We start from the raw sequence: 14,073 nt of genomic DNA, 5'->3' as shown, positions 1-14,073 counted from the left end.
CTGAAAGAAGGTGCCTATGGAGAGATCCAGGGGGTTTGGGTGAAGGCTTCTCCTTCGTGGCAAAGATGCCCCATTCCTTAGGCTGAGGCCTGCAACGCCAAGGGGTGAAAGCCAGTACGTCACAAATAGGGGTCTGTCTGTGAAATGTGTGACAGTTGTGTGTTTCTCCAGACGCCCTTAATCAAGACATGGCCAAGCCGTAACTTGCAAGGCATGGGAATGTGCGCGAGTAAGGCACACCCAGAATTGGGATCGCTCCTCGGCTGTGTTCTGGACAAGAGAGAGCTTGTGAGCAGGCGATCTGGGCTTACTAAAAGACACATGATAAAATTATACACACAAATTTGGTCTGTGGTTCTTTCCTTGTCACCTTTGTGGCCCTCCAAAGGGAGCTTTTCCTCAGACATTCTATCTTTTATGGTGGACTGGGTGGAGGAGGGGACAGAGGGGGAGAAGACCATTTGAGATATGTAGGATGGTTTGCCTCCATTGTGGTTCAGCCAGAAAAATATGAGGGAGCTTTAATGTTAGTCCCTCAGAAAAAGGCAAAGAACCCATATGGTTCTCTGGATTATGTACCTCTGACACCGACACTCTTTGCATCGTTATAAAACTTAGATACACTGTATTTTTGGGGTCCTCTCTGCTTTTAAGAGAAGTCCCAGCTGACCTTTTCTTTGTTGCTATTCAATAAAATTGGGCCTTTGGTTCAGCTGGCTGCATCTGCCTGATTCCTTGCTGGAGAATTTAGAGCCCAGGTTTGGCCAGTAAATCAGCTGTCTCTCATTTCAGGATGTTTGCTTAAAGTAGGTAGTTCAACAAGAGTTTCAGTGCTTCCCTCAGAGGCTTCAATTTGCCTCCCTGAGAGCAGGTTACTATTAAAACACTCTGTACATGCTTGGCTAGATTTAAACCAATCAGACAAGGAGCTGGGATTTGGTCTGACACTGCTACTTTCCATATACTAGACCACCCATTATAGTTCACAGATATTTTGGCCATAGGCCAAACCGATCCCTTTAACGGAGACCTTCTCATGTTCTATCATGTCTTCCTCAGGGATTATATCAGGATGGCAAATAGCTATCTGTGAACATGAATCTTTAAGGCTAAGATATTTTACATCGTTGATAAAAAATCTGGTCTCCTGAGCCCTCTAGCAAAACGGGATCACATTTGATTAGGAAACATTGTACAGTACCACTCTAGCTTCAGGAATTTCTGGGCTTTCTGTCAAGTCCGTTTCCTTAGCAAAAGGGCTGCTGCTAGCTTCAGCTGCTAAAGACCGAAGGCAAAATACTTTTTCAGTCTGACTGAAATTCTTATCCTTTTGATTTTCACATTGGGCCCAAAAATGTCCCACTTCTCCACAGGAAAAACATTATTTATTGGGTCTAAGTTCAGAATAAACGTTTTATTAACTTTTCCCTCAGGATTATTTTATTTCAGGGGACTGTGCTCTGGGGATGAGGGTTTAGTTTTAAAATGGCTTCCATTAGCTTGGGTATTTCTGAGGTAATCTCTGTAACGGCCTCCTACGTCACAAAGGAAGGTCACTACGTCACTCCACTGTTACTCTTCTGGTAGTCTGCCACCAACCATTCCCTGCAATAAGTATCTTCAGGCCGGAATGGATTTCAAACAAAATAACTAAAGTTTATTGATTGGTACATTAAGATTGGTATAACAAATAAATCAGGTAATCACATAAAGAAAGGCTCTAGCTCACACAGACTCATATCTCCACACAATCTGATCACTATCTCATCTCAGCACTCACAGATCCTGATCTGACCCTCACACATATACACACCCCTATATATCCCAGCTCCTCCCCCTGATGTCCCGCCTTCCGACCACCATTGGATGTTAACACTCCAGCCTAAACCTTGAAGGACAGGTGACATCATAGCTGTTTGTAACAATCTCTACTGGATGAGGACACGCTCCTCCTGTCGTTTCATCATTTTCTGTCAGTTTTTACCTCAGAAAATCGAGGATCTCTGATACCACTAATAGAATCAGCATATTCATAAGCCTGCAGCACATTTTTAGGATCCTTAACCTTAACCAGATAACATAACTCCCCTTGTAAAATTGAATAATTTTACATTTTTTCATTTGGCCTAAGGTGTTTGGTCTAACATGTTCCTGGTCCAGCCATTTATTGAGATACTGCATGAAACGTGTCCCAAGTTGCATGAAATGTGCCCCAAAAGATAGTGGGGAAATTTCTTTAGGTTGATTTTTGAGAGATTACCCACACTGGAATTATTATTATTTTGAGCAGTTAATTCCAATTTCTTCATCTCAATATGGAACTGCATTTCTTTTTCTCTTTGCTCAAATTCCCTTCTCTTGTTTTCTTGCTCAAATTCCCGTTTCCTGTTTCCTTTTTCCAATTCTAATTGGTTTTTCCTAGCTAGCTCCCTCAGTTTAAATTCCATTTTTCCAAATATTGGGAGCTTTGGATATTTTCTCCCTCTGAAGCAATTATTAGTGAGCCCTCAGTTTCTTCCTCACTCTGAATTTAAGGGTTCCCATTTCCCTCAGCACCCTGGGGCTCAACCTGTGCCTCCATACCAACTTTTTACTTCTTTTGGGCGGCATAAACAATACAATTTTTTATTAACCTGGACTGGTTCTTTTCCCTTAAGAAAGCCAAAGGTACAAGCCCTTTTCTCTCTTTCAGTGGCTGTCCTTATAACTAGGTTGCACTTTTCCAAGCAGCTTGCCTCAGCCACTCTCAAGCTCACAACACAGGTCAAAATATTTCTGTCGGCAATTTTTGTCTCCAGATACAATACAGTAACAACTTTCTGCTTAGCTTTAATTATCACCTCAGATCTACCCTGACCTAGGCTTCCACTCTATCCACCACTGCTCTTTACCCTCAGAGCTCTGGATTTTGAGCTAGCCACTAGGTCTTGTAAATCCTGAGATAAAATGGTTTCTCTTGAGAAGTATTTTCCTTATTTTAGGATTGCCCAGCTCTGGGTTCAGAAGCCCAGAAACTAAGAATTCAATAAAACTCTAACGGGTAACCACTTCTTACCTCAGATCCTAACCCCTTCCAGCTGGGAATACCTTTAAACTCAAGCCCATTCAATCTTTTTACTGGATCGTTTTGTATCTCAGCACTGTGCCACCAATTTGTCACGATCCCCACATAACCCCTGCTTGTTTCACCAAACTAAGAGTTCATGCTACATGCCCCTCAGCTGCCACCAGTTGATTACATCAACATTACCTATTATTAATAATCGAGGTCCAGGCCATATTTAAAAAGAACAAAACAGAAATTGTTTATTGTGACAGATGATGATAGTTTAAGCAGTATTGTTAACTCTTAATAAACACTCTCCTTCATCCAGAGTGGTAGTATTGACCAGATAGGCAGGGTACAAATAGAATAAATATAAATCCACTCTCAACCCCCACTCCCTCGCCCAAAGTCCAAAACTTTCAATCTCTTCAACTAAAATTACCTAACTCCCCCTCCTCCTGCTGAGTCCCTTGTATATCGTGACTCCACCCTTCCAGCACTCCCATTGGTCTATGCAGATAGCATATGAATATTTATGACCTGGGCGGACGCCACAGAAACCACCTCTGAGTACTCTCTACCTAGTAGAGAAGCCTGAAAAGGGTTGCAATAAGTCAGAATTCACTTGATGGCACATCATCATCATGATCAGTTAGCAGTGGTTGAGGAGTGCCTTTGCACAATTCAGTTTAGTGCACTGACTGGAGAGGAACCAACTTGGCAAAGTGGTACATTTGCCATTACCAAATGTAACAGCTCTGCTGTTATCCACTGCCATTGTTATTTTCTTCACAAGCCCATCTCTAATCACAAGACTCTAAGATAAAAAACTGTCTATATTCCCTACATTAACACACGATTCCTCTGCTAACTTCTTTTATTCTTTCTTTTCCCTCTTGAGGTTCAATAGCATCTTCAACTTTCCCCCCCTTTTCTCTCTATTCCCCCATCTCCTCTCAGACCTAGTATCTGTTTTCTGTCTTCTAAAGGAATTTTTGCAACAGGACCCTAAAACAAACATTGGCCTAATTACTGCATCTAACTAATGAACATTTAGAATGTGAAACTGATATTTCATCGACATTCTGTTTTTTTTTTTATATCTGACAAAGTGGACGCGTCCAAGAAAGCTTACATTAAAATATAATAGTCTTTAAGGTGCCACATGTTTTTGTCTTTGTTTTGTTTCTTTGGATTTTGCCTGACCAACTTGACAACTGTCAACCATATTTTATTTGCACTCGGTATTGACTACCGCAATATGTTTTGTATGTGGCTACCCTTGAGAGTCCAGAAGCTTCAGTTGGTGTGAAATGTGGCTTATCTCCTTATGAACCTATCAGGATGCTTAGTATTGTCTGCAGAAACCCCCACGGTATGTGTGCAGAAGAAAAAATTATCTTATGTTCCTCCAAAACCTCCCTCAAAGTTGATACAGTTCCTATTCTTGCTCCTTTTAGGAAAAGAGCAATATGTGTAATTTCAATCTAGTTTTTTTAAAACAGTTTTTATACTTATTGATATTGTGGTGATTGGAAGGATAAGTACCTCTTAAACCACTTAGAATAATTATTTCCAAAGTTTCTCAATCATATTTGGCTGACTGCCTCCTCACTAACACCACTGCAGGACAACAGGAGGAAGAGAGATTTGTGGAGGAGGCAAAAGGGTGGCTGAACCACTAATGCAGTGGTTGTTGTTAACCTTTGCAGTGGCAGTATTAAAATCCCCAAACATTTTTAGGGTGGAAAAGAACAAAGCTTTTCTAAAATCAGTTCTAATGATAAGCCTCAGCTTGAGATAATGTTGGAGCACTTCTGTATTCGTGAAGGCTTTCATGGCCGGGATCTAATGGTTGTTGTGGGTTTTTCGGGCTCTTTGGCCGTGTTCTGAGTGCTGTCCTCTGAAGATGCCGGCCACAGAGACTGGCGAAACGTTAGGAAGAACAACCTTCAGAACACGGCCAAAGAGCCCGAAAAACCCACAAAAACCACTTGGAGCATTTCTCCTTTTCTAGAAGAACTTTGATAAACACCTCCTTGCAATTTCTCTGCCCATAAATAGGGTGGAGAATTTTGATAAGCCTTATTGCATGGAGTTCTTGAGGTCTACACCAATGAGGAATAATTTTGAGAGACTACCTGGCTGGTGAGGCTTAGGGTAGAGCCCTTCAGGCAACCTGTATGTCGGCCTGGCTACCCACAAGGAGATTAGTCACCAGTCAGATGGCATCCAGAGATGAAGTGACCACAGCCAACCATGCATGGAGCAGGGTGGGTGGGAGAATTGCCTTACTTGATCAAACCACAAATCTCCAAAGTTCTGTATCTGCCCTAAAAAGCAACATGTTTAGAAACGTAGGAGTTGCTATCCAAGGGATGCCTTTAGAAGAGAAAATGCATACAGGAGTGGCACGCGCAACTCAGGAGGCAGCCAGAACCGCGCGCGACAGACTCCACTTGCACTACCAAGCTTCCACCGCTAGGTGTCTCTGTAGCAGCGGCATCGACTCCAGTGCCTCCAAGGCTCCTTCACCCGTCGTCCGTTCTGTTGCGTAGACATTAAAAATAGGAAGGTATAGAGGGTTGCACTTCCGAGCCCTTTGCAAGTCTTTTCCTAGCAACAGGGGCAGAAGAAATAGTCATGGTGGACGACATACATGGGGGGAGAAAAGCAATGGAATTTCTTTGAAAACAGCCCCCTTCCGTCGTCCAGGGTTATTCAGTGGGACTTGAGCCTGAATAACCTTTTGTTTCTGGGCAGGCAGCTCTTGCCCGTCATCCCAGCTCTCCCCAAAGAGTGAAACGAAACGAAACAAGACAAAAACAGGTGGCACCTTAAAGACTAACTATTCTGTATATGGGATAAAGTAAAAGGCGGTTTACCCCGACCCTTTAAACAAGTAAGCTTCCATGGACACGTCCGTTTCGCCAGACATAAAGAAACAGAATGGAACGGAGTGTTTCGTTTTGTTTTGTTTCTTCGGGATTTTGCCTGATAATGCTTGCACAGACTCGGCCACCTCTTCGGAAACCTCAAATCTTGAGTTTCTTCTTCTGTTGAGAGGACTGGTACGTCTAAGCTTTTCTTATATCTGTAGACTGCACCTCCGTGGCACGTGTTGTCGGGTGTGACGTTTCCAGGTCCTTAACGCTTGTATTCAAGTCGTAGTAGTGGCTGATATCACAGATAGTGACCGAAGTGTTTTCCTGAGCCCTTTTTGATTGCGTTTTTTTGTGTAGGAATTGACTGAAATTTTCCGCCAGGAGTCTGAAACGCCTAAGGAGAAGATCCGCTTCTTTTCCCTCATCCGGGACCCTGGGAGGGAGTTGACGTGACCTACCAGGACCTGTCTCCGCCTTCCCATCAAGCCTTGCGGCTTCCGCTTTCCCTCTTTCTTTCGGCGCTCGGGGCCTGCTGGGGCCGCTGTTCTTCTCCTGCCGGTAAGCCCGGGGAATCCGCCGGCATCCTGGCCCGAAGGGGGCCCCGAGAGCCTGCGGCTGCTCCCGGGAGCTAGGCGGGCGTTGCTCCCGTTGGCACCGCTGGCTATTTCCAGGCGCGCTGCCGAGCGGGCCGCTCCCCAGGGCTTGGGCTCGCCGGCTCGGCTTGCGGAAAGGCCGTGGGCAGGAGAGGCCGGCCGGGGGTGGGTGGGTGGGTGGGTGGGAACGCGCTTTTTGGCCCGAGTCCCTTGAGCCTCTGGGTTTGTGGGAAGGGACGGGGCCCATTGGTCCTTGGGAGCCTGTGGCTCTGGGGATGCTGGGATGTACCTCCTGCATGGCGGGCTGATGGGCGTTGTAGTCCACGTGGAAGGCGAGAGCCCCCCCCCTCCCGCAGTCTTCCCCATCTCTGCCCTTCAGGCGTGCGTGTCCCGAAGGTATCCGGTGGGGGCTCCCAGAAGGCAAGGGGTGGGTTGGATGCCCGGCCGGGAGGCTGCCTGGAGACCCCACGTGATGGAAGAAATGCTGCTTGTATTATCCGATAAATGAATCGGTTGGTTTGTGATGGTCTTTCGGCTGGGAGTGGGTGTGGGTGTGGGTGGGTGTGAAGGATAGATGGAGGGCTCGGCTGTTGCTTTCCTTTAATGGGTTTTGTTTGCAAAGAGGATCGCGGCACACGCTTAAAAGCCTACGTGACTTGATGGTGGGAATTTGTGTGGTTCGTTACCTGTTACCGATGCAAACGTTATGTATCTTCGCAGTGCTCTGAATTAAATTCTGCAGAGTTTGATATGGCTTCTCCCCAGATGAACATGTGGGCAGTTGCAACCATAGTAACATTAACAAAAATGGCGTGCTGTTGGATTGATAGCAAGTTACGGCAATGCTTTCCACAGTTTTCTAGGTAGAGAGTGTTGTCTTTCCTGAAAAATCATGACCTGGTTAAATTCATGGTAGTTATATTGTCGTGGCTCTCAGGTTTATGCTTAAAGAAGTCTTCTCGCCTTTTTTCCAAACAGTTTGGGGGTGATGTTTGTCAAAACAAAGCAGAACAGTTGCAGAGCATTTTATGGTTTGGGGTCATCTTAACATGCATTTTCAAAAAGATCTTGGGTCTTGTATGTAAGGTCACCCAAGGGCTGAAATAGAAGGCTGTGTTACTCTTACAGAGTGTGGTAGTGCTCTTATAATTCTGTCACATAATGACAGAGAGCCTGGAGCCCTTAAGATATTGTTGGACTGCATGTCTCATCATCATTTATCACAGGTTGTGCTAGTTGACTTTGATGGGGGTTGTAGTCTTCTATCAAATGAGAAGTCACATGGTCCTTAATTCTATTATGTTAAGATATGCCTGTGCTTGCTAAAATTAAACATACACAGCTGAAGTATGACATGAGCAGAAGATAGGTGACTTTAGTACCCAAAAGAACTTGGTTTTAAGAAAACTTAGAAGTGAGTTTAATTCATGCTCTGGGAATGTCCATGTCATGACAAATCCTTATTTTTATACCATCTTTGCTGGTGATGAGAAGGATTCCTCAAAGCCTTTCCTTGAAATTCTGGCTTAAATTTATTGGGACTTTAATGGCAGACTTGCCTGATGTTTATTCCTGAGCATTTTCAAATAACAAGAGGCATTTAAATAGTAAAAGAAACAAGTAAGGTAAATGTATAAGCTTTATAAGCCAGTCCTAAGGTAAGGGGGAAACCCTATGGTATAGAAGCCTCCACGTGAAAAGTTCTGGATGTAGTCATCTCTAATTTCCCATTTTAGAAATGTTTTGTTGACTCTAAAGGGGCTGAATATTTGGTGTTTTCTCCCCCCTACTCTCCTACGAAGCTTGTGGGAGTTTGCAGACAATTCTAGTTATTACCATGCAAAAAAGCCTCTGGGGAAAAAATTTGGGGGATGTGTTTAGGAGAATACAAGGTGCTTTATATTGAGTCATACCATTGGTCCTGTTAGCCCAGTATCGTCAACTCTGACTGGCAGCAGCTTTCCAGGGGCTTTGGGCACAATTCTTTTCTTGGCTCTACCAGAAGAATTGAACCTGGGACCTTCTGCGTGCGAATCACCTGCTCTGGGCTCCACCATAGAACTGCAGGCCTCCCACAATAAAACACCTGATGTTTTCCCCCAGTTCCATCCAAAAGCTTACCAGTCCTGACACTTCTTAGCTTCCTCAATCACATCAGATGTGGTCAGGATGGTCTACAGGAATAAGGCGGGGAGGGGTGGGCTTTGGTCTGTATCCGATGTAGCACTGGTTCATGCATACTAGCAAGATAGAACTTTCTTCCTCTTCATGCTACCAGAAAACCTGCTGCAGAGTTATATTTGGATTTCCCCTCCCATTGATCCAGTATTTGGATCCAGTGACTCCCTAGAGTGCCCCATTTTTCACCCCATTATTCTCAGAGGGTCATATGCAGTACAGTAGAGTCTGTAAGTAGGCCAACTGTTCTATCCACATAGAACTGGCCACAGTATCCCGTCATATTGGGAGCTTTGGGTTACATCCTCGCGTTGTTTTGACTGTCAGCTTTACTTGAAAATGTTTGTGCGTGTGTGCATGCGTGCATACAGACATACATCAAGGCCTTGCAGTTGAATCCCATGCGATCAACATTTTCCAATTGTGTCAGTTTCATGAGGAGAACAAAAGCTGGACATCAACCTAGGAAGTGGGCTGTAAACTGAACATGAGAATGTTTTTCTGGTGTATATAGTTGGAAGCCTCACAGTTGCACCACAGCATTTGACAGCCTAGCCTAGATGCTGTAAAAAAGTGCAGTGTAGTCTGCCCCTGCAGTCTCCTGGAAGTGCGAAAGTTTAGGAGCAAGTCCAGGATACAGAGTGTGGTTAGATGCTGGGCTAGGAGCAGTAACAGTCTTATTGGCAAAGGAAGTAAGCAGTAGAATCTGGGGAAAAGTCAGTTATGTCTTTGGAAGTGTCCCGATTTACAATGATTACATCCATTTAGTCTTGCTATTTTTATGAAACAAAGCCATGTTAGAAATGGAAATTCTTCTGTGGAAAGATGATGCAGCAAAATATGGGTGTGTGTGCATGTTAGACCACAAGTGGATAATTTTTAGCCTTTCAGGTGCTGAGCTCCAGCCCCATCAGCTTTAACCATGAAAAATCAATAGTGAATGTACAGTCCAACAACATGTGAAGGGCCATGAATTGCTTACACCTGTTTCAAATGTAGACGGCTCTGAGCAGTTTCTAAGGTTCTGCTATTCTAAAGGCTTGTCATTAAATACGAAAAAAGAAGAAAGGTTCGATCCATAAATTATTGACCTCCCAGGATCGCATCTGGAGAGCCTTTAATACTCTTCCAGCTTTGGACACGGGAGGGAGAGAAGCTGCAGAAAAGTACCCATTCCATTCCTGGCTCTGAACTAAGCTAGTGATCGGAAGTTACCTCTGCAACAAGCTTACAGCAGTCACTTATTCCTTGTTATATGTGGTTTCTTACTTGTGCTCTGTTTTTCGTAGACACCATGCCTGCCCTAAGACCTCTTATCAAGGCTAAAATTGTCAAGAAGAGGACCAAGAAGTTCATCCGTCATCAGTCTGATCGCTATGTTAAAATCAAGGCAAGTGTGTTTTTAATGAACAAGTATATATAACTCCCCCTTGGTGTAAAATGTTCTGGATGTTCATTGGTAGTTGGTTCTTTTTCATTTGCTTTGAGAAATCATATATCATCAAAGCCTTGATGGAAATGTTCAGGAGCTCATGTTGCCCATTTCTCTTTGAATTTCTGCAGCGTAACTGGCGCAAGCCAAGAGGTATCGACAACAGAGTTCGCAGAAGGTTCAAGGGTCAAATCTTGATGCCCAACATTGGGTATGGTAGTAACAAGAAGACAAAGCATATGTTGCCTTCAGGATTCAGGAAGTTTCTGGTGCATAATGTCAAGGAGCTTGAGGTGCTTATGATGAGCAACAAGTAAGTTTGAAAATAGATCATTACTCTTTTAAGTTAACACTTTGTCATGCTTAGTTGATCTGTATTGGGTTGCGGTCAGAAGCAGTAGCTGGATGCAAATCATAGAGTCGTGCTGTTAGTTTTAAAGGTTTTTGAAGGGACATTTTAAGTAGCTTTTCTTAGGAATAAGTTCTGTTGAAGCAACAGAAAAAGTGAGAAACAAGTTGTCTGACAAAGTGGACTTGCCCACAAAAGCTCCCATTAAAAAAATACAAAAGTTAGTATTTTAAGATGTCACCAAGACAGATGCCCCAAGAACTGTACTGCCAGCCTTTAGAATCAGAGGTATCCATGGAAAGGAAGGCGTTCAAAGCATGTCTAAAAGCCAGAATTGAATGGACAGGGTCTAGAATTTAGAAAAAAAGTTGCAAAGATTTGGGGCCACTGTTGATAAAGCTCTGTTCCCTAGTGCACATGTGAACTTAATGGGAAGAAAGATGAAATAGAATTTAGTACATGGGCAAGACTGTATGAGTAAAGACAATCCTTTAGAAAATTAGGTAATTTAAAAGTGATGAGTACTATAAAGGCTTTTCAGAGGTTCAGATCACCCTTTTGAACTGGCCTGTTAAATGTGGAGTCGGCCAAACAAGATTCTCTTTCCCAGCAGTAATGCAGAGGCCTGTGTTTTATTGAGTCTCCCTTCCACTCTTTTGCCTCCTTTGCTTGTGTCTGGGAGAAGAATTCTGTCACACCGTCATAGAATCCTGTAGGCCAGTACAATATCCATACAAATTTGAAAGTAGGGTGCAAGAGAGAAGATTGACTTTTTATAGGATCATTATGTTTTTGAAGCATTTTAAACTGCTGTGAAGATTGATTGATGCTCCTTAAGCATTGCCTGAAAAGTTTTTCTGTCATGGTATGGGAACCGCTGGACTTGCCTCTGGGAAGCCTTGGTTCAGTGTCGTATACACCACCTTGGTTTCTCTGTGCAGTCTCCCCCTAAAGTGTTAGCAGACTAAAATGCTGACTGAGCTCCTTGACACAAATGTAAAAGTGAAAAATACTTCAGTGCTTTTAGATTTATGCGCTTGGCAGAGCTCTGGGAAGGATGGAAATTTTCTCAGTCCCCATGGAGCCCCCAGTTCTCTCAGTAATATAGAAATAGTGGGGAGGGAGAAATGAGGCAAAATTCTTTTCCTTCAGCAGGAAGCCTTCGCTGGAATGAAAGGATTCCTTCTGTTCTGAAGAAGCAAGGGTGGATCCACTGGATTTCATCCTGTGTTAAATAGGCAGACTTCCGCTGGCACAACAAGGTTTCCCCTTGTGCTTTCCTCTTCTCATACTTGACTGTGACCCTTCATTTTGTTCCAGAGGGGCCTCCAAATTCTCCAGAGAGGGGATGTTGGGCAGTGTACCCTGTTTCATCTGAAAATAAGCCTTAGTATGATTTTTCAGGATGCTTATAAGCCCTACTTGAAAAATAAGCCCCAGTTAAGTGAAACCTCGCCGTCCACCATTGTGCAGTAACCAAAGGATGATAACATGACTGTAAAATAAAGCATCCCCTGAAAATAAGCCCTAGTGTGTTTTTGGAGCAAAAATTAATATAAGACCCTTATGTTCGGGGGAACATGGCAGGAGATTAGTTAGTTATTTGGCTATTTTTCATTCTAGTAACTAGAAATAGTTGCACTAGATACAATGTCTTTGTTCTTTTTTAAATGGCAAGTCGGACAACAATGTATATGTCGTGCTTGGTTGTTTCAGAGTCACTGCAAAAGGGGGGGGGTTAGAATTTCACTAGGAGTTTTGACTAAGTGTACTGCATCTGACAGACCAAGGAGAAAGCTGGCTCCGTGTCCACAGCAGGCTTCTGCAGGTCTACTCCTGACATCCTGTTTTTTCTCCCTAATTAGGTCCTTTTGTGCAGAGATTGCACATAATGTTTCATCCAAGAATCGAAAGGTAATTGTGGAGAGAGCAGCCCAGCTTGCAATCAAAGTCACCAATCCAAATGCCAGATTGCGCAGTGAGGAAAATGAATAAATTGTTGTTCTTGTACAACTGTATTTAATAAAGCTCCAAAGTGTTGGAAAACTGCTGTGCTTTGTGTGTACCATACTGGGTCAAGCGAAATGCAGTTGTAATCCCACTGTTAGATAGCCAGCAAGCAAAAAAAGGAGAGGAGTAATTGTCAAGTGGTCACGTTATGCATGCCGAGCTCCCATAAGCAAGCATTTCCTTGAAGCAAGTATTTGATTACTGCTTGGTCTTCTACAGAAGAATTGAACACATGCATTTGATTAGAGGAAATAAAGGTCTCAAGGTCATATCACAACCAGTTCTGTTATATTCACATATTTTTAGATGTGTATTTAAAACACATTGTTTAAGCTCCTTTTGTCCATATAGTGACAAACTCAAGTTTGTATCAACATAATAAGGATGTTGTCTGGCTCATGAACACAGTTTTGGCTGCAATACAGCAGGTTAACTACTGCACCATGAGGCTAATAACACAAATAAATGCTAACACAATACTAAGGAAATTTGACAGCCTCAATCTAAAACTGAACTAGTCTCAGCAGTGAAAGTGAAACAGGAGGTGGTCTAGTCAGTTCTGGAAACAAGTTAAATTTTATGGCAAAGAGTTGGCAAGGGATGTAGCATTCAAGCCTGGATGAGCAATTGTCCATCCTGGGAGTTCAACCTGATACATGCTTAAATGTGGCTCACCTGGGAGAAAAGGACTAGGCTAGCTTTGTGGCATAGCTAGGCCTAGCTCTGTCCAAGATTTTTCTGCTAAGAAAGCAAGCTACCCCAGTACTAGCTGGGAATTAGAACCAAGCCTAGTTAGGCCTCAAAGCCAGGAACTGGCTAAAGAACTTTCAGAACTGCTATCCATTATTTTCTTGAAATCATGGGAAACGGGTGAGGTGCCAGAGGATTGGAGGAGGGCTAATGTCCCTATCTTCAAAAAGGGCAGAAAAGAGGAACCTGGGAACTACAGGCCAGTCAGCCTGACATCAGTCCCAGGCAAAATTCTGGAGCAGATTGTAAAGTCATTGTGCAAGCACCTAAAAAATAAGGCAGTAATAACTAGAAGGCAACACGGATTTGTCAAGAACAAATCCTCCCAAACTAACTTCATCTTGTTTATTAGGTCACCTCCCTGATAGAGAGAATGCGGTAGATGTAGTATATCTTGACTTCAAAGCTTTTGTCAGAGTGCGCCGTGATATCCTGATTAGCAAGCTAACTAGGTGTGGTCTGGATAGATCAAGTGTCAGGTGAATACACCATTGGCTACAGAATTGTACTCAGAGGGTGATGATTAATGGGTCCTCTAACTGGGAGGAGGTAATTAGTGGGGTACTCCAAGGCTCAGTCCTGGGCCTACTGCTCTTCAATATTTTTACAGTATTAATAACTTGGATGAGGGAGTGCAGGGAATGCTTGTCTAATTTGCAGATGATACCAAATTGGGCAAAATAGCTGACCCCCTAGAACAGTGGTCCCCAACCACAGACTGTGTGGTGTGCCTGCAGGGGGGGCAGAGCTTGCAGGCGCACACATCACACTTGGGGGGCCTTGCATGTGCACAATCAAGTTTGCATGCATGCAAGCAATGACACTTGCAG

General features: G+C 43.6%; 1 protein-coding gene and 1 non-coding gene across 2 annotated transcripts; both read left to right on the top strand.

The window, feature by feature from the left end:
• The first annotated feature begins 6,136 nt into the window (after positions 1-6,136).
• On the top strand, positions 6,137-12,529 carry RPL32 (ribosomal protein L32). Its single transcript, XM_020791421.3, has 4 exons — positions 6,137-6,489; positions 9,992-10,092; positions 10,266-10,447; positions 12,349-12,529. The coding sequence occupies exons 2-4, from the start codon at positions 9,997-9,999 to the stop codon at positions 12,476-12,478; spliced, it is 408 nt and encodes a 135-aa protein (XP_020647080.1). The 5' UTR covers positions 6,137-6,489; positions 9,992-9,996; the 3' UTR covers positions 12,479-12,529.
• Positions 9,791-9,930, top strand: LOC140705285 (small nucleolar RNA SNORA7). The gene has a single exon (XR_012084713.2). It is a non-coding gene; the product is annotated as a small nucleolar RNA SNORA7 (small nucleolar RNA).
• Positions 12,530-14,073: the final 1,544 nt, after the last annotated feature.

The sequence above is a fragment of the Pogona vitticeps genome, chromosome 2 (genome assembly GCF_051106095.1).
Source record: "Pogona vitticeps strain Pit_001003342236 chromosome 2, PviZW2.1, whole genome shotgun sequence".
Classification (NCBI taxonomy): domain Eukaryota; kingdom Metazoa; phylum Chordata; class Lepidosauria; order Squamata; family Agamidae; genus Pogona; species Pogona vitticeps.
This window is presented reverse-complemented; position numbering and strand designations above follow the sequence as displayed.